Source organism: Camellia sinensis, chromosome 2 (genome assembly GCF_055761805.1).
Source record: "Camellia sinensis isolate YWXY chromosome 2, ASM5576180v1, whole genome shotgun sequence".
NCBI lineage: Eukaryota > Viridiplantae > Streptophyta > Magnoliopsida > Ericales > Theaceae > Camellia > Camellia sinensis.
Window position 1 is genome coordinate 175,894,954 of NC_138962.1, and position 26,019 is coordinate 175,920,972.

At 35.3% G+C, this 26,019-nt stretch overlaps 2 protein-coding genes across 11 annotated transcripts in view; both read right to left on the reverse strand.

Annotated features, from left to right (window-relative positions):
• Positions 1 to 1,506: 1,506 nt before the first annotated feature.
• On the reverse strand, positions 1,507 to 3,040 carry LOC114264267 (uncharacterized). Its single transcript, XM_082913217.1, has 2 exons — positions 2,886 to 3,040; positions 1,507 to 2,170 (listed from the first exon to the last, which is right to left on the reverse strand). Exons 1-2 carry the CDS (start codon positions 3,038 to 3,040, stop codon positions 1,507 to 1,509), a joined length of 819 nt encoding a protein of 272 aa, XP_082769343.1.
• A 5,457-nt stretch (positions 3,041 to 8,497) lies between these two features.
• Positions 8,498 to 26,019, reverse strand: part of LOC114264259 (uncharacterized) — a 49,359-nt gene continuing 31,837 nt past the window's right edge. For 3 of the 10 annotated variants that reach the window (XR_003629901.2, XR_014362090.1, XR_014362091.1), the window contains one exon: positions 8,509 to 11,888. Coding sequence is in view for 3 of the 10 variants with exons in the window: in XM_082916219.1 (XP_082772345.1) it covers positions 11,764 to 11,888 (125 nt within the window). In the remaining 7 variants the exon portion in view is untranslated. Of the gene's footprint in view, positions 11,889 to 12,111; positions 17,808 to 26,019 lie in introns of those variants that run through there. The other 7 variants (XR_014362088.1, XM_028204852.2, XM_082916224.1 and 4 more) reach the window with 4 other exon arrangements.

Genomic DNA, 26,019 nt, shown 5'->3' on the forward strand with positions numbered 1-26,019 from the left:
ATTTGAGCCGTGTAGTTTGGTGAGAAAACCTAGAAATTGGGGATTTTAAAAAGAGATTGAAAATCCATGGGTAATATTGTTATATTTATTTTTGTGTGCCAAAATAAATGATGTTTAGAAAATTTCTTACTTATATTTGTATAAATGATTAATTTTGTGGATTATGAGAATTGCTGTTCATTTCAGAAATGATTATTCAGAATGTTGATATAGTCTTGAAATGACTAAATTGTTAAGAATACTAGAGAAAAAGAAATTGTGTTTATTCCTTGGATGATGATTTGGAATAAAAGCATTTTGTGTTCATCATGTGAAATTAGCATATCATTTCATTTTATTACATTAGACTTTGAAGGTTGATTTGAAAACTTGCGTTGGGAAAAGAATGTTGAGAAATAAGTTTTCATGAAATGATTTTGGGGTAAATATGTTGGTAAGTCTTGATAGGTGGTGTAGATGATATTGAATAAGTTGGCTTGCGGGTCCGGGGTGAAAAACTGAAAAATCCGTGCGGATAGGTGTCGAGCCTTCCGGTTAATACCGGTAAAAAGGACAATTTGGTAGTATTCGTATAGTCTACTTGCAGACATCAGCCTAGGGATTACCAAAGACGTATTTACTGCCCTTAAAATAAATTGTTAAGTTTTGAACAATTAAAATTGCATGACATCATTGAGCGTGATGGTTTTCAAAAGATGAAAATGTAATTTATCTTCAAAAAGGGCATAGCATGGCATGTGCATTTCATCTCTTGAGACTTGTATAAAATGTATATATTTTGTTAAGAATTTTCTACTAGGTTTTATGCTCACCCTATGGGATTTTTGTGCAAGAAAAGATGTGGTGATTCTACCCAACTAGGGGCGTGGAAGTATGTGTGTTGGAAGTACAATGCTCTCATTTTGCGTGACTCTGTTTTGTAAGCCCAGGGCTGTATTTGTATTGAGTTGAAACTTTATTTTGTGTAACCAAGAATGTTCTTGGATAAATTTGTAAGCCTGTAGGGCACTTATTATTTGTTTGGCTTGCATTTCATACTTGTTATAAAATGCATGTTTGGGATTAGAACTGGGGCATTGAGATGTGAACAATATGTATTTGGCATTTGGAATTTAATGGAAATGTGCGTATGGATTAGTTAGCTATATATATGTGTTTGTCTATCAGGTGGGTTTTGTTGCATAAATAGGTATATCATGCCCAATTTTCGGCGCGTTACAAAATATGTGAAGCTTAATCTTGTAAAAATATGAGAAAAAAATATAATTTCCATTCAAAAAAATTTTCAATCATCCAATGCAACTACCGAAATGATATATCTTTCAAAAAAGACTCAATCATTCAATGCAACTAACACCTTTCAACTATCAACAAAGTAATTGAATTAAAATCAATACAACTAAACCAAAGCTTGTTTACATGTCTTTCGATTATGAGTTCCCATCTTTCCACACCTACTGCGCCTAATTCTCTTGATTTCGCCCTTAGAAGATATTCTCTCTGCTCTTAGACGTCCAACTGATCTCTTACAAAAGGAGGTAAAACAACGTCATCATCAACAACTACATTTGGTTTCCACATATTAGGAACTGGATAGATAGAATGCAAATACGAATCACAATAACTACGAACATGGTAGTAATCATCTAAAAAACAATTCAGATCCTTCACACTCCTCTTTATAGCACAAAAACTATGTTTGTAAGGAAAATAATCAATTTCCGACAATCGACAAGAACAAGAACGTTTTCTAATATCAACCATAACTGAATGACCCAATTGGATTTCATAAATGTCATCGCTATATTTCTTAACTATCCATGCCTTTGAATCATTAAAAGCTTCTTCTAACTTTTTCTCTGCAAAAGAACAAACAATACGATTCCACTTATTCCCAACTTCTCTTTGATTTGAAAATTGCTCTATTAGTTTCACACGTGCAACATCAACAAGATTAGGTGAAAACAAATGGAGCTTATCCCTAATCCATGAATTAAAAGATTCCGTAACATTTGTGCACATTTCACCATACATCTTGCCTTGAAAATAAGCGTTACACCGACGCTCATTAGGCAAATCCTCAAGAAATTTCTGAACACTATGACCACAACGGCCCTTAAAGTCTTTAAATAGCTCATTAAACAGCTCAATAGTAGGAACCTGTGCATATCTACTAAAAAGAGTAAGCAAAAGTAAATACTCTTTAGATTCACGACTCTTCACTAACAAATAAGTCTTCAAATTTGTCTTCAAATGCATTAGACAAAACTAATGAGAAGAAAACGGAAGCATGTCAGCTAAAGCTTTCTGTAAACCTCCATGTTGATCAGTCACAAATGCAATATCCTTTCTCGCAATCAAAATAACCAATAACTTTGACAAGAACCAATATCAATTGTGATAACTTTCACTATCAACAATAGCAAAACATAATAGATATAAACCTACAAAATATATATATACACTTTATCAGTAACAAATTAAAAAAGTTAGAAAACAAAAGCAAAATGCAAAGTATATAGCATATAGCACAAATCATAGATACATTTATCATTGTATAACTATAAAAATTCAACAGCAGCATACAACATATATAATCAATCAATAATAAATTTATTAGTGTATAAATATAAAAATTTAACAAAAGTATACATCATACTCAACAACCAATGATTAATTTTTCACTAATAGATTCCAATAACAAAAAATGAAAAAATTATCACTGTTTTAAAAATAATAACAAATAGACACAAAATATACCTTGATTACCGTCTTTTGTCGTAGTAGCCAATAAACAACCTTTGTGTCTTCATTTCAAGAAAGTTCTGTCAAGCATCAACACAGGCTGACAATACTTGAAACCGTGCCTTAAAAGCGAAAACAACCTTTGGAAATGTCTTCCTTTACTATCAATAACAAATTCCATATCAAAAACACTTCCCGGATTAACATCATTAGCGGCATCAACATACCAACGAAGATCGTCAAATGACGATGAATAGTCACCAAAAACAGCACTCCTTGCTTTTTCAACACCCATCCAAGCTTGTCGATAAGAAACTTTTGTTCCATATTAATCCTTGAAATCATAAACCACCACACTAACTGATGTCAAAGGCTTATTACGAACCTCACTTGAAATTATCTCACCAATCACACTTGAAGTCATCCTAGTATGTTTAACTATACGAAAAGAAGATCCACACGTATGAACATCATTAAATTTTTTAATAACAAAAGCTTTACTAGAATTTTCCAATATAGCATGTACGCTCCATAAACATCCCAAATCAACCCTTCTCTTACAATGAACAGTGACACGATCCTTATCATTCTTAACAAAATCAAAATCAAAACCAGAATGAATAGAATACTTTGACAACGCATCCCGAAATTCAACAACTCTTTGAGCAAACCTTTGTCCCACTCCTTTCATACAATTAACCCAACCATCAAAGAGCAAAGGTTTCCATTGATTTGAATAAAATGAAGACAAAAAATCAGTTTCACAAACAACACTACTACTACTAGTTTTACCATTACAAATCATATAACCTTCACCCAAAGAACAACACTTAACAAAAACATCAATACGATGAATATCACAAGAAAGTGCAAGTCCAACCATAACCTGCCCAAATCCTCTTTACTTTCTAGACCACAACAAGAATGTCTAGGTATTGAATATGAAAGATTCAAAGAACTGCCAACTAACTCACTCCATTTTGCACACAATTTATATACTAAATCCTTGAAATTAAATCTATCATTATACTTGATAACCAATGTCACACCTCTAAACTTGTACATAAGAAACAAAGAATTATCCATCATTATAAATCCTGTCACAAACAAAAATTATATTTCAATAAACAACTCAAACAAACTAAAACAAATTCTAATACCATGATAAAATTATCAACCAACTCAAACACATCCAAAAACCAACAGTGACAAATTTTATCACTATAGAAAATAACAAAAATTACCTACACAATTAAACCACTATGCAACTTTTTCATCTCCTATTCCCATACTCATTGATAAATTTTAGCACAATAGAAAATAACAAACCAGCAACTGTGTTCAACCAAAATAATTTTGCAACAAAAAAAATTTAATATTCATCACATATACATATCTCAAACCTTTCAATGTCATCATCAAAATAAAAATTCAATATCAGAAACAATAACATCATAACAATAATATCAAAAACCAAATCAAAATCACAAACTCAAACAAAAAGTATATAACTCTGCATACATAACCAAACAATTTCCAATATTGACAAATCAACAAAATCAAAGAATCGTAGAATCATATAATTGCATATATATATATATATATACATATATATGTATATCAATCACACGAACCAAAAGCCTAACAAAATCACGAACCTGATCGCAAAAATCAACTACAGTCGCAGTAGAACTCCATGATTATCAACAGCAATCAACTCTGAATCAATTATAACTCAACTCCAAACTGCAAACAGATTTCACTCACCGATAATCTCCAAGTAAATCAGTTCCATTCACTCAGGAATCAGTTCCATATTCAAATTCCTGCTCCTAAAAGCTCACAAAAATCAAATAGAACCAAAAAATTCAAACCAAACGCTTGAAGTATAACAATAGGGGCAAAATTGGGATAAAAAAATATAATAGGATTTGCTAGTGCATGAATAGAAACTTAAGACCTAATAGGTAATAGATTCAAATATTGGGATTGGCTAGTAAAAAAGCCAAACAAATATATAAGAGTGACCTTTGCTAGTTACTTTCATGGGCCAGTCCATGTGACACCAAAAGTCTTGGCCTTAGATGGCATTAAAAGTGACCCATCCAATGGCCCAAAAATTCTTTGCCATTTTTGGCACTTTCGAATGGCCCATCCAGTGGTCTTAAAATAAAGTGCCTTTCATATCCTAAATGAGGGATTAAATTATTTAAATGAGGGTTGCTATTTAAATTTACTTTATTTCTTTAGATTACCACTGTTTAATTTTTTTTTAATTTTAATTTTGTTCAAAAATTCCATTTATGCTCTCATCCCTAACCCTCTAATCCTAATTTTCAAAACCCTAACCCTAATTCTATCACCTCCGGCACGCTGGTTGTCCACCACGTCGGCTATCCACCTTCCTGTCACCCCCGACCACTGCCATTATCCCAACACTCTTCTCTTCCTTCCCCTTCTTCTTTTCACCACTGCACCACTGCTATCACTACTTACCACCCACTGTTGTTGCCACTATCGTTTTACTCATCTTCTTTCTCTTTTTCTTCTTATTCTGTCTCTTCTCTTGAAACCCTAACCTGGCCCTCTTCTTTTTCTCTCTCATTTGTCATTCCCTTCTCTTCAAATCTGATTCGAAATGGTTGGGTCACAACTGCGAAAGGCAAGCAGGGGTGACGACATGGTGGGGTCGCGATGTCGAGAGGCAACAACGATGACGAGAGGTAATGGGCCAATAGGGACAATGACGTGGTTGGGTCGTGAAGGAACATGGGGTGACACATGAGAGAGAGTGGCGAGCGCGATTGGAGGAGGTCACCATTGGAGGAAAGGGGTCATCGACGATGGTAGGAGTGAGAGGAGAAGTAGAAGATAGAGAAGAAGAAAAGGGAAGAAGGGGGCGGAAAGGGTCTGCGGATTGGCCACTGGAGATAACGACGATGGTTGTCGGAGTTGGTGGGGATGGGATTAGGGTTGGCCACTGGAGATAACGACGATGGTTGTCGGAGTTGGTGGGGATGGGATTAGGGTTTGGGTTTGGGGTTAGAGATTAGGGTTTAGGTTTGGGCTTAGGGGTATAGTTGGTATTACGGTGGGGCTCAAAGAAAATGGAGGGGACTAGTTTTGTTGGGTGAGGGTTCAAGGAAGTGGGTGGGGGTATAAAGTAAAAAAGTAATGGTAAATAACAACCATCTATTTAAATATATAATTTATTTTCAATACACTTTATATTTATCCACAAATTACCCTTGATTAATATAATATTTTAATTTTATAGTACAATCAAATATTAACCTTAATATAAAATCAATAAGCTCTCCCTCTTCTCTTCTCAACCATTCTCAGGCACATCTCAACTACGTAATCTTCTTCTTAGGCTTTTCATTGCCAATTACTGAAGAAGAAGCACATTGGGTCCAAGTTGAAGAAGAAGAAAGATGAAACAAATGTCGGTGATTTGGTTTAGAATGGGTGCACTGGATCATCCTTAAATAGGTAAAATCCTCATGTTCGGCCGTCCAGTGCCGAACAAGATTGTTTTGTTCGGACTTTAAATCTAAACAGTACTGACGTAAAACAAGTTGAATATTCATTTTCATGTATATAAAAAAAAAACATAAAAAAAAAAAAACACATAAATTAATAATTGTATTTTGATATTTATATGAATACTTATCTCCTCTTTGGTGGGTTGCTTCAAAAAAATTTATTCAAATTTTTTTCTATTTACAAGTAATAACAAAATAAGAAAACAATGATATTGATAATAATAATGAGTTTTGGTGGAGTGGATTGGAGTTTTAAATTGAGGAGGAAGAAGAAGAGAGAATAATTGAAACTTGAGAAGAAAATGAAAATACTTGAATATGAAGAATACATATAAGTGATTATGGTGTATTAAAAGAAAAAAAATATATATATATATATATATTATAGGATTTAATGTGTTATCCTTATTAATAAATTTACATTATAATATAATAGGAATTAAAATTTTAAAATTTTAATCAGGCATAGTGAGTTATTTTTTGGGTGACTCAAAATTGCATGTCTAAAATTCAAGTGTTTCAAGCGCAAGTTAAAGCCTTTCAAGGCCATAAAAAATAAATAATCAACTAAGGCCCAAAAAATTAATTACCAAGTTAATCTTGGCATTATAAATTTAGCCCTTTTAAGGTTAGCAAGTTTAATTGCCACCATAGTGGTCTTAAAAGAAATTCAATGTGGATTAAATTGATTAAAAATCAACTTTGACAATTTAGGATTTGGGATCTTGTTGTGTTCAAAGGCATAGCAGGCTGTTGTGTTCTCTTGTAGAGCGTCGTTTCGAGCCTCTTTTGATAATCCAAACCGTATATATTGTAGGGTTCGTCGAGTAGGTCATTCATAAAAAAATCAAGTTGATTGGACATCTGTAGCCTTATAACAAAAACACATTTGTTTTATAAAAATTAACGGTTAACATAATTTCATAAATTTTTAAAAACAATTACGACCTAATCATAAGATTACGAATATCCGATTAACTTGATTTTTTATATGAATAATATTTTTGACAAATCTTACAACATGAACGGTTCAAATCATTGAAAAACACTCAGGATGACCTCCCACAAAGGGGCATAGCACCCCAAGTCTGACAATTTATGCTTTGTCAAAATTAAATTAAATTTTGAATCATTCATTGTTAAAATTTAAACCCGGGCTCTTTTAGAATTACGGCAGATTTGATTTCGATTCAAACTTGTTTCCTGATTCGGAATCCATTCTATTAGGTGGAGTCACAAAATCAAATTTCCAAAATCCAAACTAAATTCCAAGTTCCGATGAAACTGTATTGACTTGATTTTGAATGAAACTTGTTCCTTGGATAAACAACCTATTCCATTGGGTGCAGTCACAAAACTCTATGAACTCAAACGTTCACTAAAATTCCAAACTCTCAAAAATCAAAGTTTAAATTCATTTATGAACTCCGACCGACTTGATTCTGTTTCAAATTTGTTCTTTAATTTGGATATGTAGGCAACCTATTCCATTGGGTGCAGTCATAATCATTGTGAACTCGAATTGAGAACTTTAAGATGAAGTATTGAAGATGATTATTCAAATTAATAACTGCTACTTAGATTTTAATTTTTTATTTATTAACAAATTACAAAAATAAAATTATATTTTATTTATATATATAATACACAAATATTTATATAACTTACGCATTTGCGTGGGTAGAAAACACTAGTTATTATTATTATAATATTGATAGTTGGCCAAATTATAAGTAAGTCTGATTCTGTTTAAGAAAGTCTCCGAACAATACTGATTTTGTTTGGTTTCATTTTCGAAATTAATTCTTTGAATTTATTTTTAAAAAAATAAAAATTAGCGTGACAAAAATTTTAAATATTAAAGATATATAGATATATATATATATTTTTTACAAAAATATTTGTGCCTCCAAAAAAGGTCAAACCATATAAAAATAATGAAATTTTTTGATTTATAATTTTTTCACTAAATTTGTTTTAGTTAAATTTTTTTTTTTTAATTTGAAAAACAAATTCTCAATACCAAATCAAATAGAGCCTATATACTTTAATGATATGTAATATTTATACATAGATATTGTATTTAAATAATACTTTCAAAAAATCAAATATGACAAGGTCCAAAATTTATGGTATGTTATTGGGAAATGCTGATAGGTGTACTCTTACATGGTTTATGTGGTATTTTTTTCTCATAACAACACTACAAAATTTTATAACATAATTTTTTTTATTACAAAAAATATTACTTTCATTTTTGAGAGTACATCATAAATTTGTCACTCATAACTTTGACCACAAATTGCATAGCACATCACAAATATTCGATACGCTCGTTTTTGGGTTATTTTATTTATTTTTATTTTTTGATTAAAAACAATAAGCCTGAAGACAAGAATTACATAGAAGTTGCCTCAGCAGAAACAATTTAAGCAGGGGAGGTTGGTAGTAGGTACCTCTCCATCCAAACCATTTGTTCTTGAAATTGGGATGCCATTCTAGCAAGTCTGTGAGCTACCATTTTTTGGGTGAGTATCTGTGAGCTACCATATTCCCCAGAACACCGAAATCTCTCTCTTTTTCTTGTTCTTTTTATTTTATTTTCCTGTTGATAACTCAGGACATGATCCCTTTCAAGTCAGAAGAAAACCGAAAACTCTGAAGTGCCACAAGTGTTGCATCCACATAACCAATGACTCAGAGGATGTCTTCTTCAACTTAAAGTATTTTTATCACCAAGAAGGAGTCTCCTTCCAAATGAATGTCCCAAAGCCTCGGCTCTCTAGCCAAAATCACAACTTTCCATCCACTAATTGCTTCCATAAAATCAGCACCAAATTTTTTTTAAAAATTTATTTTTAATCAGAAAAGCAAAGAGACAATTTATTAATGAACAGCAGTGCAGAAAGCATCAACGCAAAATCCCTCCATCACAACTAGTTTGGCATGAAAAAGGCTCCCTCAATCATATGCTAGCACAATCCCCAAACAATGCAAATTGGAGAGATTCCAACTAGCAACAAAAGAGAAAAGGAAGGCAAATGAGCAACATAACATAAATAAAATATAGCAGCCAGCCCCAATAAGTGTCCTCAAACCCTCCCATCATCAGTCTCTATGGAATTCACACCGCAATACCACAGCCATTGGTACCTTGGTGTGCTTTTGATCTCAACCAGACTTAAAACAAGTGACTATGAACAGCTTAAGGAGAGGATGATTAGCCGCATTCAGAGTTGGTCTAATAAGTTTTTGTCATATGGAGGGAGGCTGCAATTATAACACAGTCTGTGTTGTTTGGAATCCAGGTGTACTAGGCCAAAGTGTTCATTTGCCTGAGAAAATTTTGAAAGATATTGGAAGTCCTATGCAGAATTTTCTATGGTCAGGCATTGAATTAAGTCAGAATACAGCTAAAGTTAGTTGGAAACAGATTTGCTGTCCTGAAGTAGAAGGTGGTTTGGGCTGAAGTTCAATGGAATAAAGCTGCAATCATGAAACACCGAGACAAATGTTGCCTACAGTAGCAAATGTGACATTGTTAATGCTGCTAGCCCACTTGATAGTCTCTCACAATAACCCTCACACCTGCTAGCACAATTGCTAAAATGGCACCATCGAAATTGCCTCCATTTACACAACTTTGGTTGCCCTTTCGAATTATACCAAAAATGAGGCCTTTACAGTCGGATCTTCATATCATGTTGTTTTGGGGTTGGAAAGCTCAAGAAGATTAGCATCGGAACCAGCTCAATTGCAGCATTTTTGGAATTCAGAGTATCTGTGAAGTACCAAATAAAATTAATCTTTGTGTGAAAGTCCTGTTCAAACATACTCCCTGTCAAGATTCTTCTATGCAAAAGGAAAATTGTAGCAGAGGTTGCGTGCCCCTTGTGTGGACTCCTCATAGAAACGGACATCCATTGTCTAATTAAGAGATCGTGAATTTGCAGCTGAGGTGTGGAATGCCTGTGGTTTTAGTGTTTTGTAGCAGCAGGAAAATGGCTGGTTTTGCTGGAAAGTAGTACTCGAATTCAATCTGTCATAGAGGAATGCTTTTTAATCTTTTCTGCTTCTTAAGGCCAGAAGAGCTCATCAACAACATTTGATTTCCATTGACCCGTTGAATTGTTGATAACAAATTTGTCTGTTAACTCTCCCTTCATTTCAACTAGGGGGCTTCGAGTGTCAGAAAAATTCACAAACTTCATCTAAAGTTCACTTGATTCTTATCCTTCTGTTTTCTTTTTATCTTGAGTTTCTTGGAAAGTCACATTAAAAGTAATTTTAAAAAAAAAATTATGTAAAAATTAAAATGTAAATTTTTTATATTTAAATGTCAAAAAGTCTCATTTTAAAATTTTGCCTTTAGGCTCCTGATGGTCTTTGGCAGCCACTGCCCTTTTTTTAAGATCAGCAAGATAAAATCAAATTTTATAAGAATATGAAAAAGTACACCAAAAACTTGGGGAGAGATTGCATCATTGTCAAGAGATTACATCCTAACTATGTTAGCACCCTAAGCAAACTAATCATGCGCATCTCTAAAGCCAAACCAAAGCAAGAGTTAGAGAGATTCCAACTCACACAGCAAAAGAAAGACAACCAAAAACACATCAAAAGGGCAGCTCCAGTTCACCAACCTCCACCTACACAGACTCTAATCTGCCTAAGATTATACAGAAAGTCATTGATCTTAATGAGTTCGCACAGCTTGACCAAGTCAGATTGAACACCCTTGAAGACGAAATCATTCCTATGTTTCCAAATAGATCATAGAACTGTTAAAAGGAATGGCTCTCCAAATCTTCATTTCCATTTTCTTAAATCGAAATCCAGCCCACTATTGGAGCAAGCCATCAAAACTGAGCCTCGCATCTTGCACTGAGTTCCCCACCAAAACATCACAGCAGACCATACCTTCCAGATCAATGGACAAAACAACACATGGTTTGCCATTTCAAAATCAGATTAACAGACAATACAAAGAGTAGAAGCATTTCCATTTAGTACACCAATTATTTGCAAAAACACAGCAGTTTTGACTTTTTGTTTCCATGTCATATGATGCATGGACACGGACACGCGACATGACACCACGCAGACACACAATTTTTCAAAAAATGGGAGACACGACTCGCTGGGGATATGTTTGATATATATAATTTTATTTATTTATTATATGTCTAAAATAAAAAGAAAATCATTAATTCTTATACAATTACAATGATAATAAATTTAATAAACACATTTTAAAAAAAAATTAATAAAAAATGAATTTTTTTAAATAAAAATAATTTATTCTATGAATTTTAGGTTTAACAAAAAATAAGGATAAAAAAAAAAGAAAAAAAAAAGAGGGGAGAAATCAGGAAAATAAAGGAGGAGAAACATGAAAAAAAAGGGGGAGAGAGAAACGGGTGAATCAAGAAAAAGAGAAACCTCAGCTTCTTCGATTGATTTGAACAGGTTAGGCTTCTTTCTCTCCCTCAATCTCTTTCTCTCTTTCTCTATCTCCTCTCCAACAGTTAGGCCTTCTTCGATCCACCTCACGCTTGTCCGGAAAGTGTCTTGGCATGTCCATGGCATGTTTGACTAGAAAATTTCAAAACAAAAGGAGACATGTTAGAGAGAGTGTCGGACACGTGTCTACTATGTGTCCAACTCGTGTCCGTAGGGCCTGGGGACATAGATGCCGACCAACCAAAAAAATGAACTTTAGGAGGAGAAGCATTGTTCCACACCATCTCAAAAGTACTAAGGTAAGGGCCACAAACAGACTCACAGCACATGTAAACAGAGGAAATATTAAACTGACCTGAAGAAGATGCTTTCCACTTTGGGCATGAAGATTAATAAGTCTTACAACCTCCTCACTCTCCCACGCAAATAAAGCTCTTCTCAAGTCAAATTCCATTCATCCGAGTCCCCATTTTTTTTTTTTTTTTTTATCATAAAACATCAAAGCCTAAATAATGTAGGGAATTCATCTTTGAGACATAAGTTCCCAAACCATTTATCAACCTAGACCATTACTCTACTGCCATCACCACCCACAATCTGATAATTAGCGAAAAAGAAAGAACATAGATTAGTTCTTTGATCAGCAACAGGAATGATATCATTCCATATCCTTGAATTTACACCAAGCAGAGGGGACCATCTACCACCCTCAAACTCGTACTTGCTGCACAACACCCTTTTCCACAATGAATCGTCTTCATAGCCAAATCTCCACCACACCACTAGATTAACAAGCAAGCATATCTCCAACATCTCCTTATTTATATCTATTTCCTTTAGGGAAGAAGCCTTATAACCTATTGGATAAGCAATAATTCAGTCAGGTACTCCAATCTCAACACATTTATAGAGTGTTTTCTCAATTGCAACCAAACATATAAACAAATTAGATAATCACTTTATAGGGTACATATGTCCTCAGTTTTGCAGTGACAGTGAAGTCCAACAATGAAGTCAACAATCTCCATATCCCACAACCCTCATAAGAATATACATATATTTATTTAATTTTTATTAAAGAAGAAAATTTGACATCTAGGAGGCAAGAAGAGATCTGGAGTTGAAGCTGATTTAAGTATAGAAACGAACCTGTTGGTTTAGGGATTGAATATCTATGCAATATGACTTTATCTTCATTGATTCTGAACTTTGTGACATAACTTATGTGTGAGAAAATATAAATTATTCTATGATTTTTTTATTTTTTTGCACGTTTTAGAATTAATTAATTTTCTTTAAGGAGCTCAAACATTTTTCTTCATACCTTTTTTAAAATTTATTTATTTTATTTATTTATTTTTTTTTTTAAATACATTCAGGCAATGCTAGTATGGAGATGTATCAAGCAAAAGGATGGATGTTAGAGGCCCAAGGCGTCGGATATATCCAATTGAATGTGAAGGGGGACGAGGACCTGAGTATTCCTCTTATCTGGAACTTACCTACGGTTTCAATAATTTATGTGCATTCTGTTGATTTTTTGTTATATATCAGTAGCTTGGAGAATGCAAGTAGCTTGGAGAATGCAACAAGAAGCCTCATTTTTGAACGCAAAACAGTAGTTGGAGAGCGTAGGGCCCCAATGATTTTAGGATTTTCTTTGAGGGAGTGCCCAACACAATTGTCTCCAAAATTCTAAAGCCAGACCTTTTAGTCCCCCAGGGAAACTATCATGGCTTCGTGGACAAATGTCGTTCCCCCTACTATGATCGAGAATGATATCCGACATGTTGAATACAATTTCGTCTCAGGCACCTCAACACTATCATCGCGACTGATCACCAAGTCTTGCTCATATAAGAATGTCATCTTGCTATTTCACTGATATTTATCATTGTCAATTCAACTTAGAAGATTATGCCCTATGCCCTCATATTTAAAAATTTGGTTGGGACTGTTATTGAATTTTTATTTTGACAAAAAGTGTGTAAATTCAATGCGAGGTTGCAAAATTGATGACAAAGTTTAGTCAAAATTTTCATTTGGAACTAAAATTCTCATTTACAAAAGTTTATTCCTTGGTTATGTTTTATTCTTTCCTGAAAAAATAATCAATAAGTCCTATTTTGCTTTTAATAATACTATTAAGTCCTATAAAGTTTCAATAATACCATTGAAAAATATATGAATTCACCACTATATTATTTTCTGTGACTGTTGATGCAATTTTAATAAATTTTTGCCCTTTTGGATTGTTTACCATAAAATAAAATAAAAAATCATAGTTTTGAATAACATAAAATGATATTTTGATCCAATTGTTAGCTATATTTTGTTTAATATAATTTTCATAATTAAAATTGTTTATGAAATTATTATTCATATTAAATGAGAAGGGTCAAATTATAATCAAATTTATAAACTTGAATTTTGTGAGAGTTGTCCATAATAAAACTTGATAGGAATAGTAATATTAAACGCAAAATAGGACTTAACGGAAATTTTTCCGTGTTTGTTTCTATAGTTTTAATGTAACTCAATGCGTTAAAATTTCATTTTTAAATTGTTTCTATATATATGGCTTTTGAATTTTGTTTTGGCTTTCTAAATGCATTGTATGTTTACAAATCTATGTCATTTGATGCAGTACCTAACTGTAGTATTCGTTGTTTTTTCTTGTACCAGAACAATTGACTACCACTAAATTCAAATGTGGACATGTTTTTTAAATGTATATATATATATATATATATATATGCATATGTGCCTACATATGCATCTATACCAACGGTCAATTATAAAGTTGTTCATATGTCATGTATTAGAGAAAAAAAATGGTGAATGCAAATCACAAACATATATTTGGCATATCATTTAATTATGAACTTACCTCATGAAACTGTTTTGATTTGTCAACTAGATATCATACTTCGTATAACCAACCAGGATTTATTTGATTTGTCAATGGAAATATAAAGCATACAATTATTAAACAATTGTTGCTTAGAATCTATTTTTATGTCAAGCATTGTTTTTTTATTTTTTTAAAGGTCAACATTGAATCATTCATCTTAAAAGCTTTCGCCGATGCCTCAAAACTTCAAGATTACCTTGGTGAGATAATCCGATCGATTCATTTTAGAAAGTATAGAGATTTCTATGTATCAATTTTTAAAAAAAGTTTTTTTAATGTTCGTTTTTTTGTGTTTTCGGTTTTAAGTTAGTTTCTTTTATCAATTCGGTCCATCATTTTATTCTACCTTCATATTAGTTATTAATGTAGAAGGTATGTCATGTTAATGATTTTATCCATAACACTTGCGTGGTTAGAAATTTGAAGCTTATACATTAGAATTAATATTTCTACTTCAAGTGCGCTACTTGAATTTTTGGTAATTATATGTGATGTACTTTTTCTAATTTCATCTTTGGGGTTTGTGTGGTTCCTGCAAGAGTTGTTCATGCTTGTTATGGAGGAATACGATAATGATCTTTGTTTTGTTTTTGCATCTATGTAGCCTACATAAAAAGAAAAAAAAAAAACCACAAATTATCAATACTTAGCAAATTTTCCTTCAGCATACATTGATAACTAATAGGTTCAAATCAAGCAATTAAAGATTGCTTGAACCATGGGCATGAGCTATCGTGCGAAGCACGACACCTCGCAACTAGTCTAATATATATATGTGTGTAAGATTTTTGAAGATTTTGTATTAAGGCTTATAAATACCTCAGCTACCTAAGTGTTTTAAGTAAGTGAAATTAAATATTGAGAGTGAAGAATTTCTCTTCCTTCTTTCAATCTCTATAGCATTTGTGTGATCTTTAATATCTGCAACAATAGCATGGCTTTAATTATGATGTTTTTATTCTTTCAATTATTACATGGTTTGTCTTGTGTGACAACCAGGCCATACATTGTCCTTATAGATGGCGGATTCATGCCAAGTGCAACCAATAGAAGTGCGTGGCATGTGTCCATGCTAGATGTAGTATGTCAGCGGCTAAACATTTTGTATGAGTACTCCCACATTGTACATGGATTTGCAGCTTTCATCTCACGTGAGGCTGGTTATGGCAGTTGAGGAACACAAACTCGATACTCAACTACACATAACGCGAATGCCTAGTTTTGTTGGCCACGCGATATCCTACGAACTATGGCCCAATGCTGGATATGGTGATGGTATCCTAATTGGGTTTATCGACACGGGAATTTGGCCGAAGAATGCAGGCTTCTGTGACAAAGGACAGTTGCCCCTTAACAACAACAAATGGTGAGGAATATGCCAAGAAGGCAGCGATTTCTTTGCCGATGACCGCAACAACAAACTCATTGGTGCCCGCTTCTTTGCCTCTGGAATTGAAGCTCTAATAGGTCGGCGAGTCGATGGTGATGGGAAGTATAGGTTCCCACGAGATGCTACAGGCCATGGATCAGCTGTTGCTTCAGTTGCTGCTGGAGTTGAGATTTCCAGTGTCGGCGTGCTGGGTTTTGCATACGGGCATGCACAAGGAATAACCCCCAAGGCCCATATTGCGGTCTACAAAGCTTGCTGGTGACAGATCTGTACTTTGACTGATACTCTTGTTGCAATTAATGCTGCCATCTTTGATGGTGTAGATATCTTGTCAATCTCCAAGGGAAACAACTCCCCCAAGCCATTTTACAATGATGTTTACATGATTAATACGTTGAAAGCTACTCAAAATGATATTTTTGTGACATTCGGCGCCGGGAACATGGGCTTGACACCATCAAAACAGTAGTCAACTTGGCTCCCTAGGTGACCACTATTGGCTCCAACACTATTGATAGAACCTATCCTACAAAGGTCCGACTCCGAAATGGAGAACAAGTCCCCGACAACTCTCTCTATTGTGGTAAATCAATCATTGATGATGTTTTTCCCCTCCAATTCTATAGCACTCGCACCTATGACAACATACCTTCAGATTCTATCAAGGGTAAAATCTTAATCTGCAATGCGAGCGACATTGCTGCTAATGCCATTGCCTTCACTGTCACAGAGGCCCAAGGCGTCGGATATATCCAATTGAATGTGAAGGGGGACGAGGACCTGAGTATTCCACTTATCTGGAACTTACCTATGGTTTCAATAAGATACGTGCATTCTGTTGATTTTTTGTTATATATTAGTAGCTCGGAGAATGCAACAGTAAGTCTCATTTTTTAACGCAAAACATTAGTTGGGAAGCGTAAGGCCCTAATGATTTCAGGATTTTCTTCGAGGGGCCCCAACACAATTGTTCTCAAAATTCTGAAGCCAGACCTTTTAGCCCCCCCGGGGAAGCTATCATGGCTTCGAGAACAAATGTTGTGCCCCCTACTATGATCGAGAATGATATCAGACACGTTGAATACAATTTAGTCTTATACACCTTAGTGTCGTGTGCTGTTGTTGCTGGCTTCGCAGTGCTTATACGCAAGATTCGTACAGATTGGTCCCTCGTAGCAATTAGATTTGCAATAACGACAACGTCAACATCACTCGACCACAATGACCGTCCGATATCCAGCAGCAATTTTCAACAGCTAGGAACTCAACTGGACTTCGGTGCTGGTCATATTTCCCCATAATTGGCAGCAGATCCTAGGCAATTCCTTGATATTGATGGTATGGAGTACATAAGACTTCATGCGTACTTTGAATTACTTTGCCTCGCAACTCTACAAAATTGTGGGAGAGCAAGTAATCTAAGAACCAGCTTTTCACCTAGTGTCTCGGTTCAATTATCCATCATTTTGATCGTTTTTAACAAGTTGATGAGAGTTGCCAGACTGCGGAGGACTGTAACACACGTGGCAGAGTTAAAGAAAACATAAACATTAACAGTGGTTAATTCAAATATGGATGTTATGATCTCTGTTGTTCCAAAGCAATTGCAATTTACCAAGACGGGTGAGAAAAAGAGTTATTCGATTGAAATCTAGGAGAGTTGTTATCATTCTGTTCGTGTCCCTTTTCCAGCGTTGTGGTCATTTGAGTAATTCTTGCAATAAAATGAAATTTTCTACAAATTTCTGCTAACTAAATTTTGAGATTTGATCTTTCAACAGATAGAATAATTCAATTAGCAGAATTCGTAAAAAATTTCATTTTATTGCAAGAACTACTCAAATGACCACAACACTATAAAAGGGACTCGAACAGAATGACAACAACTCTCCTAGATTACAAATGCAACAGCAAGAACCTCCATAGGAACATGAACATGAAATATGTTAGGTCCATCAGAGTAAAAAAAAGCTCATTTCAATCGAATAACGCTTTTTCTCACCCGCCCTGGTAAATTACAATTACTTCATAACAACAGAAATCATAATATCCGGATTTGAATTAACCATTGTCAATGTGTATGTTTCCCTTAACTTTGCCATGTGTGTCACGGTTTTCCACAGTCTGGTAACTTTCTCCAACATGTTAAAAACGGTCGAAAATGATGGATAATTGAGCCGAGACACTAGGTGAAAAACTGGTTCTTCACAGATTACTAAAATTTTATAGATTTGCAAAGCAGAGTAATTCAAAGTACACAAGAAGTCTATGTACTCCATACCATCAATATCAAAGATTAGCCCATGATATGTAGCCAATTGTGGGGATATATGGCCAGCACCAAAGTCCTGCTAAGTTCCTAGCTATTGAAAATTACTGCTAGATATCGGACGGTTATTGTGGTCGAGTGACGTTGAACACAATTTCGTCTCAGGCACCTTCGTGTCGTGCACTGATGTTACTAGCTTCGCAGCGCTTATGCGCAACATTCATACATATTGATCACCAGCAGCAATTAGAATTGCAATGACGACAACGTCAACGTCACTCGACCACAATGACTGTCCGATATCAAGCAGCAATTTTCAACAGTTAGGAACCCAGGGTGCTGGTCATATTTCCCTACAATTGACTAGAGATCTTGGCTAATCTTTGATATTGAAGGTATGGAGTACATAAGACTTCTTGTGTACTTTGAATTACTCTGTTTCAGAACTCTACAAAATTGTGAGAGAGCAAGTAATCTGAGAAGAACCAGCTTTTCACCTAGTCTCTCAGGTCAATTATCCATCATTTTCGATCGTTTTTAACAAGCTAAGGAGAGCTGCCAGGCTGTGGAGGACTGTGACACGTGGCAGAGTTAAGGGAAACATACACATTGACAGTGGTTAATTCGAAAATGGATATCATGATTTATGTTGCTTCGAAGCAATTGCAATTTACCAGGGCGGGTGAGAAAAATAGTTATTCGATTGAATGAGCTTCTTTTATGCTAATGGACCTAATAGATTAGATGTTCATGTTCCCATTGAGGTTCTCCCTATTGGATATGTAATCCGGCAGAGTAGTTGTAATTCTGTTCGGCACCCATTTACAATGTTGTGGTCATTTGAGAAACTCTTGCAATAAAATGAAGTTTTCTACGAATTTTTGCTAATATTGAATTTTCAGATTTGATCTTTCATTAGATAGAATAATTTAATTAGCAGAAATTCGTAAAAAATTGCATTTTATTGCAAAAACTACTCAAATGACTACAACACTGTAAAAAGGACCCGAACAGAATGACAACAACTCACATAGATTACAAATCCAAAAGCAAGAACCTCCATAGGAACATGAACATCAAATATGTTAGGTCCATCAGAGTAAAAAAAAGCTCATTTCAATCGATTAACTCTTTTTCCAACCCACCCTGGTAAATTGCAATTGCTTCAGAACAACATAAATCATAATATGAATATTTGAATTAACCACTGTCAATGTGTATGCTTCCCTTAACTCTGCCATGTGTGTCACAGTTCAACACAGTCTGGCAGCTCTCCTCATCATGTTAAAAACGGTTGAAAATGATGGAAAATTGAGCTGAGACACTAGGTGAAAAGCTGGTTCTTAACAGATTACTTGCCCTCCCACAATTTTATAGAGTTGCAAAGCATAGTAATTCAAAGTACACAACAAGTCTATGTACTCCATACCATCAATATCAAAGATTAGCCTAGGATTTGTAGCCAATTGTGGGGAAATAAAACTAGCACCGAAGTCCAGCTAAGTTCCTAGCTGTTGAAAATTGTTGCTGGATATCGGATAGTTATTGGGGTCGAGTAACGTTGAATACAATTTTGTCTCAGGCACCTCAGTGTCATGCGTAGATGTTGCTGGTTTCGCAGCGCTTATGCTCAACATTCATACAGATTGGTCACAGGCAGCAATTAGATTTGCAATGACGACAACATCAACGTCACTCGACCACAATGACCGTCCGATATACAGCAACAGTTTTCAACAGATAGGAACTCAACTAGCCTTCGGTACTGGTCATATTTCCCTACAATTGGCTACAGATCCTGGGCTAATCTTTGATATAGAGGGTATGAAGACTTCTTGTGTACTTTGAATTACACTGCTTCGTAACTTTACAAAATAGTGGAAGAGCAAGTAATCTAAGAAGAACCAGTTTTCACCTAGTGGTTTGGCTTAATTATCCATCATTTTCGACCGTTTTTTACAAGCTGAGGAGAGCTGCCAGACTGTGAAGGACCGTGACACACGTGGCAGTGTTAAGGGAAACATACACATTTACAGTGGTTAATTCAAATATGGATATTATGATTTCAGTTGTTCCAAAGCAATTGCAATTTACCAGGGCAGGTGAGAAAAAGAGTTATTCGATTGAAATGAGCTTTTTTTTCTCTAATGGACCTAACAGATTAGTTGTTCATGTTCCTATGGAGGTTCTTGCTTTTGGATATGTAATCCGGGAGAGTTGTTATCATTCTGTTCGGATACCTTCTACAGTGTTGTGGTTATTTGACTAATTCTCGCAATAAAATAAAATTTTCTAAAAATTTCGGCTAATTGAATTATGAGATTTGATCTTTCAACAAATAAAATAATTCAATTAGCAGAAATTCGTAAAAAGTTTCATTTTATTGCAAGAACTACTCAAATGACCACAACACCGTAAAAGGGACTCGAACAAAATGACAACAACTCTCCTAGATTAAAAATCCAACAGCAAGAACCTCCATAGGAACATGAACTTCAAATATGTAAGGTCTATCAAAGTAAAAAAAAGCACATTTCAATCGAATAACTATCTTTCTCACCCGCCTAGGAAAATTGCAATTGCAATTGCAATTGCAACTGCTTCAGAACAACAGAAATCATAATATCCAGATTTGAATTAACCACTGTCAATGTCTGTGTATCCCTTAACTCTGCCATGTGTGTCACAGTTCTCCACGGTCTGGCAACTCTCCTCAGCATGTTAAAAATGGTAGAAAATGAAGGATAATTGAGCCGAAAAACTAGGTGAAAAGCAGGTTCTTCACAGACCACTTGCCCTTCCACAATTTTATAGAGTTGCGAAACAGAGCAATTTAAACTACACAAGAAGTCTACGTACTCGATACCATCAATATCAAATATTAGACCAAGATCTGTAGCCAATTGTGGGGAAATATGGCCAGCAACAAAATTCAGCAAAGTTCCTAGCTGTTGAAAATTATTGCTGGATATCGGACGGTTATTGTGGTCGAGTGACGTTGAATTCAATTTCGCCTCAGGCACCATAGTGTCGTGCACTGATGTTGTTGGTTTCGCAGGGCTTATGCGCAACATTCATACAGATTGGTCACCGACAGCAATTAGATTTGCAATGATGACAACATCAACGTCACTCGACCACACTGACCGTCTGATATACAGTGGCAATTTTCAACAGCTACGAACTTAGCTGGACTTCGGTGTTGGTCATATTTCTACACAATTGGCTACAGATCCTGGGCTAATCTTTGATATAACGGTATGAAGTACATAAGACTTCTTGTGTACTTTGAATTACTTTGCTTCATAACTGTACAAAATTGTGGGAGAGCAAGTAATCTGAGAAAAACCAGCTTTTCACCTAGTGTCTCGGCTCAATTATCCATCATTTTCGACCGTTTTTAACAAGATGAGGAGAACTGCTAGACTGTGGAGGACCGTGACAAACATGGCGGAGTTAAGGGAACCATACATATTGATAGTGGTTAATTCAAATATGGATATTATGATTTTTGTTGTTCCGAAGCAACTGAAATTTACCAGGACGGTTGAGAAAAAGAGTTATTCGATTGAAATGAGCTTTTTTTACTCTAATGGACCTAACAGATTAGATGTTCATGTTCCTAAAGAGGTTCTTGCGGTTGGATATGTAATCCAGGAGACTTGTTATCATTCTGTCCGGGTCCGTTTTACAGTGTTGTGGTCATTTGAGTAATTCTTGAAATAAAATAAATTTTCTACTAATTTCAGCTAATTGAATTTTGAGATTTGATCTTCCAACAGATCGAATAATTCAATTAGCAGAAATTTGTAACAAATTTCATTTTATTGCAAGAACAACTCAAATGACCACAATACTGTAAAAGGGACCCGAACAGAATGACAACAACTCTCCTAGATTACGAATCCAACAGCAAGAACCTTCGTAGGAACATGAACATCAAATATATTAGGTCCATTAGAGTGAAAAAAAAGTTCATTTCAATCAAATAACTCTTTCTCACCTATCCTGTAAATTTCAATTGCTTCAAAACAACATAAATCATAATATCTGGATTTGAATTAACCACTGTCAATGTGTATGTTTCCCTTATCTCTGCCATGTGTGTCACGGTTCCCCACAGTCAGGCAGTTCTCCTCAGCATGTTAAAAATGGTCGAAAATGATTGATAATTGAGACGACACACTAGGTGAAAAGCTAGTTCTTCACAAATTGCTTGCCCTCCTATAATTTTATAGAGCTACGAAGCAGAATAATTCAAAGTACACAAGAAATCTATGCACTCCATACCATCAATCTCAAAGATTAGCTCAACATCTGTAGCAAATTGTGGAGAAATATGACCAGCACCAAAGTCCAGGTACGTTCCTACCAGTTGAAAATTGTTACTGGTTATCAGATGGTTATTGTGGTTGAGTGACGTTGAACAAATTTCGTCTCAGGCACCTCAGTGTCGTGCAGTGATGTTGCTGGCTTCACAGCGCTTATGCGCAACATTCATATAGATTGGTCACCGACAGCAATTAGATTTGCAATGACGACAACGTCAACGTCCCCCGACAACAATGACCGTCCGATAAACAACACCAATTTTCAACAGTTAGGAACTCAGCTGGACTTCGGTGCTGGTTAAACTTCCCCACAATTGGCTACAGATCCGGGGCTAATCTTTGATATTGATGGTATGGAGTACAAAAAACTTTTTGTGTACTTTGAATTACTCTGTGTCGCTACTCTACAAAATTGTGGGAGAGCAAGTAATCTGAGAAGAACCAACTTTACACTTGGTGTCTCGGCTCAATTGTCCATTATTTTCGATCGTTTTTTAAACAAGATGAGGAGAGCTGCCTGATTGGGGAGGACCGTGACACCCGTGGCACAGTTAAGGGAAACATAAACATTCACAGTAGTTAATTCAAATATGGATATTATGATTTATGTTGTTCCGAAGAAATTGCAATTTAGCAGGGCAACTGAGAAAAAAAGTTATTCGATTGAAATGAGCTTTTTTTACTCTAATGGACCTACTGGATTAGATGTTCACGTTCTTATGGAGGTTCTGTTTGAGTAATTCTTGCAATAAAATTAAATTTTCTACTAAATTTTGCTAATTGAATTCTGAGATTTGATATTTCAACAGATAGAATAATTCAATTAGCAGAAATTCGTAAAAAATTTAATTTTCGAGCAAGAACTAAAAAATTGACCATAACACTGTAAAAGGGACCCGAACAGAATGACAACAACTCTCCTAGAATACAAATCTAACAATAAGAACCTTCTTAGGAACATGAACATCAAATATGTTAGGTCTATTAGAGTAAAAAAAAGCTCATTTCAATCGAATCACACTTTTCCTTACCTGCCCTGGTAAATTGCAATTGCTTCGGAGCAACAGAAATCATAATATCCGGATTTGAATTAACCATTGTCAATGTGTATATTTCCCTTAACTCTGCCATGTGTGTCACGGTTCTCTGCAGTCTGGCATCTCTCCTCAGTATGTTAAAAACGGTCGAAATTGAGCCAAGACACAAGGTGAAAAGCTAGTTCTTCACAGATTACTTACCCTCCCACGATTTTATAGAGTTGCGAAGTAACGTAATTCAAAGTACAGAAGAAGTCCATGTACTCCATACCATCAATATCAAAGATTAGCCCAAGATCAGTAGCCAATCGTGGGGAAATATGAGAAACACCAAAGTCCAGCTAAGTTCCTAGCTGTTGAAAATTGCTGCTATATATCGGATAGTTATTGTGGACCAGTGACGTTGAATACAATTTCGTCTCAGGAAACTCAATGTCATGCGCTGATGTTGCTGGCTTCACAACACTTATGCGCAACATTCATAAAGATTTGTCACCGGCAACAATTAGATTTGCAATGACGCCAACGTCAACGTCGTTGGACCACAATGGCCGTCCGATATACAACAACAATTTTCAATAGCTAGGAACTCAGCTGGACTTCGGTGCTGGTCAAACTTCCCCACAATTGGCTATAGATCGTGGGCTAATCTTTGATATTGATGGTATGGAGTATATAAACTTCTTGTGTACTTTGAATTACTCTATGTCGAAACTCTACAAAATTGTGGGAGAGTAAGTAATCTGAGAAGAACCAACTTTACACTTGGTGTCTTGGCTCAATTATCCATCATTTTCGATAGTTTTTAACAAGTTGAGGAGAGCTGCCTGACTATAGAGGACCGTAACAACCATGACAGAGTTGAGGGAAACATACACATTGACAGCAGTTAATTCAAATACGGATATTCTGATTTCTGTTGTTCCGAAGCAATTGCAATTTACCAAGGCGGGTGAGAAAAAAAGTTATTCGATTGAAATGAGTTTTTTTTCACTCTAATGGACCTAACAGATTAGATGTTCATGTTCCTATGGAGGTTCTTGATGTTGGATATGTAATTCGGAAGAGTTGTTATCATTCTGTTCAGGTCCCTTTTACAGTGTTGTGGTCATTTGAGTAATTCTTGCAAGAACTACTCAAATGACCATAACACTGTAAAAGGGACTCGAACAGAATGACAACAACTCTCTTAGATTACAAATCCAACATCAAAAACCTCCATAGGAACATGAACATCAAATATGTTAGATCCAACAGATTAAAAAAAGCCCATTTCAATCGAATAACTATTTTTCTCACCCGCCCTGGTAAATTGCAATTACTTCAGAACAACAAAAAACATAATATCCGGATTTGAATTAACCACTGTCAATGTGTATATTTCCCTTAACCCTGTCATGTGTGTCACGGTTCTCCACAGTCTGGCAGCCCTCCTCAGCATGTTAACAATGGTCGAAAATGATGGATAATTGAGTAGAGACACTAGGTGAAAAGCTAGTTCTTCACAGATTACTTGCCCTACCTTAATTTTATAAAGTTGTGAAGCAGAGTAATTCAAAGTACACAAGAAGAATATGTACTCCATACCATGAATATCAAAGATTAGCCCAGGATCTGTAGCCAATCGTGGGGAAATATAACCAACACCAAAGTCCAGCTAAGTTCCAAGCTGTCGAAATTTGCTGCTATATATCGACTGGTTATTGTGGTCGAGTGACGTTGAATACAATTTCGTCTCAGGCACCTCAGTGTCGTGCGCTGATGTTGCTGGCTTCGCAGTGCTTGTGCGCAACATTCATAGAGATTGGTCACCGGTAGCAATTAGATTTGGAATGACGACAGCGTCAACGTCACTCGATCACAACGATCGTTCGACATACAACAACAATTTTCAACAGCTAAGAACTCAGCTAGACTTCGGTGCTGGGTCCTCCGCTAGTCTTTGATATTGATGGTACGGAGTACATAAGACTTCTTGTGTACTTTGAGTTACTCTGTGTCGCAACTCTACAAAATTGTGGGAGAGCAAATAATCTGCGAAGAACCAGCTTTTCACCTAGTGTCTCGGCTCAATTATCCATCATTTTCGACGATTTTTAACAAGCTAAGGAGAGCTGCCTGACCGTAGAGGGGCATGACACACGTGGCAAAGTTAACAAAAACATACCCATTGACAGTGGCTAATTCAAAGACGGATATCATGATTTCTGTTGTTCCGAAGCCATTGCAATTTATCAGGGCAGTTGAGAAAAAGAGTTATTCGATTAAAATGAGTTTTTTTACTCTAATGAAGTAACAGATTAGATGTTTATATTCCTATGG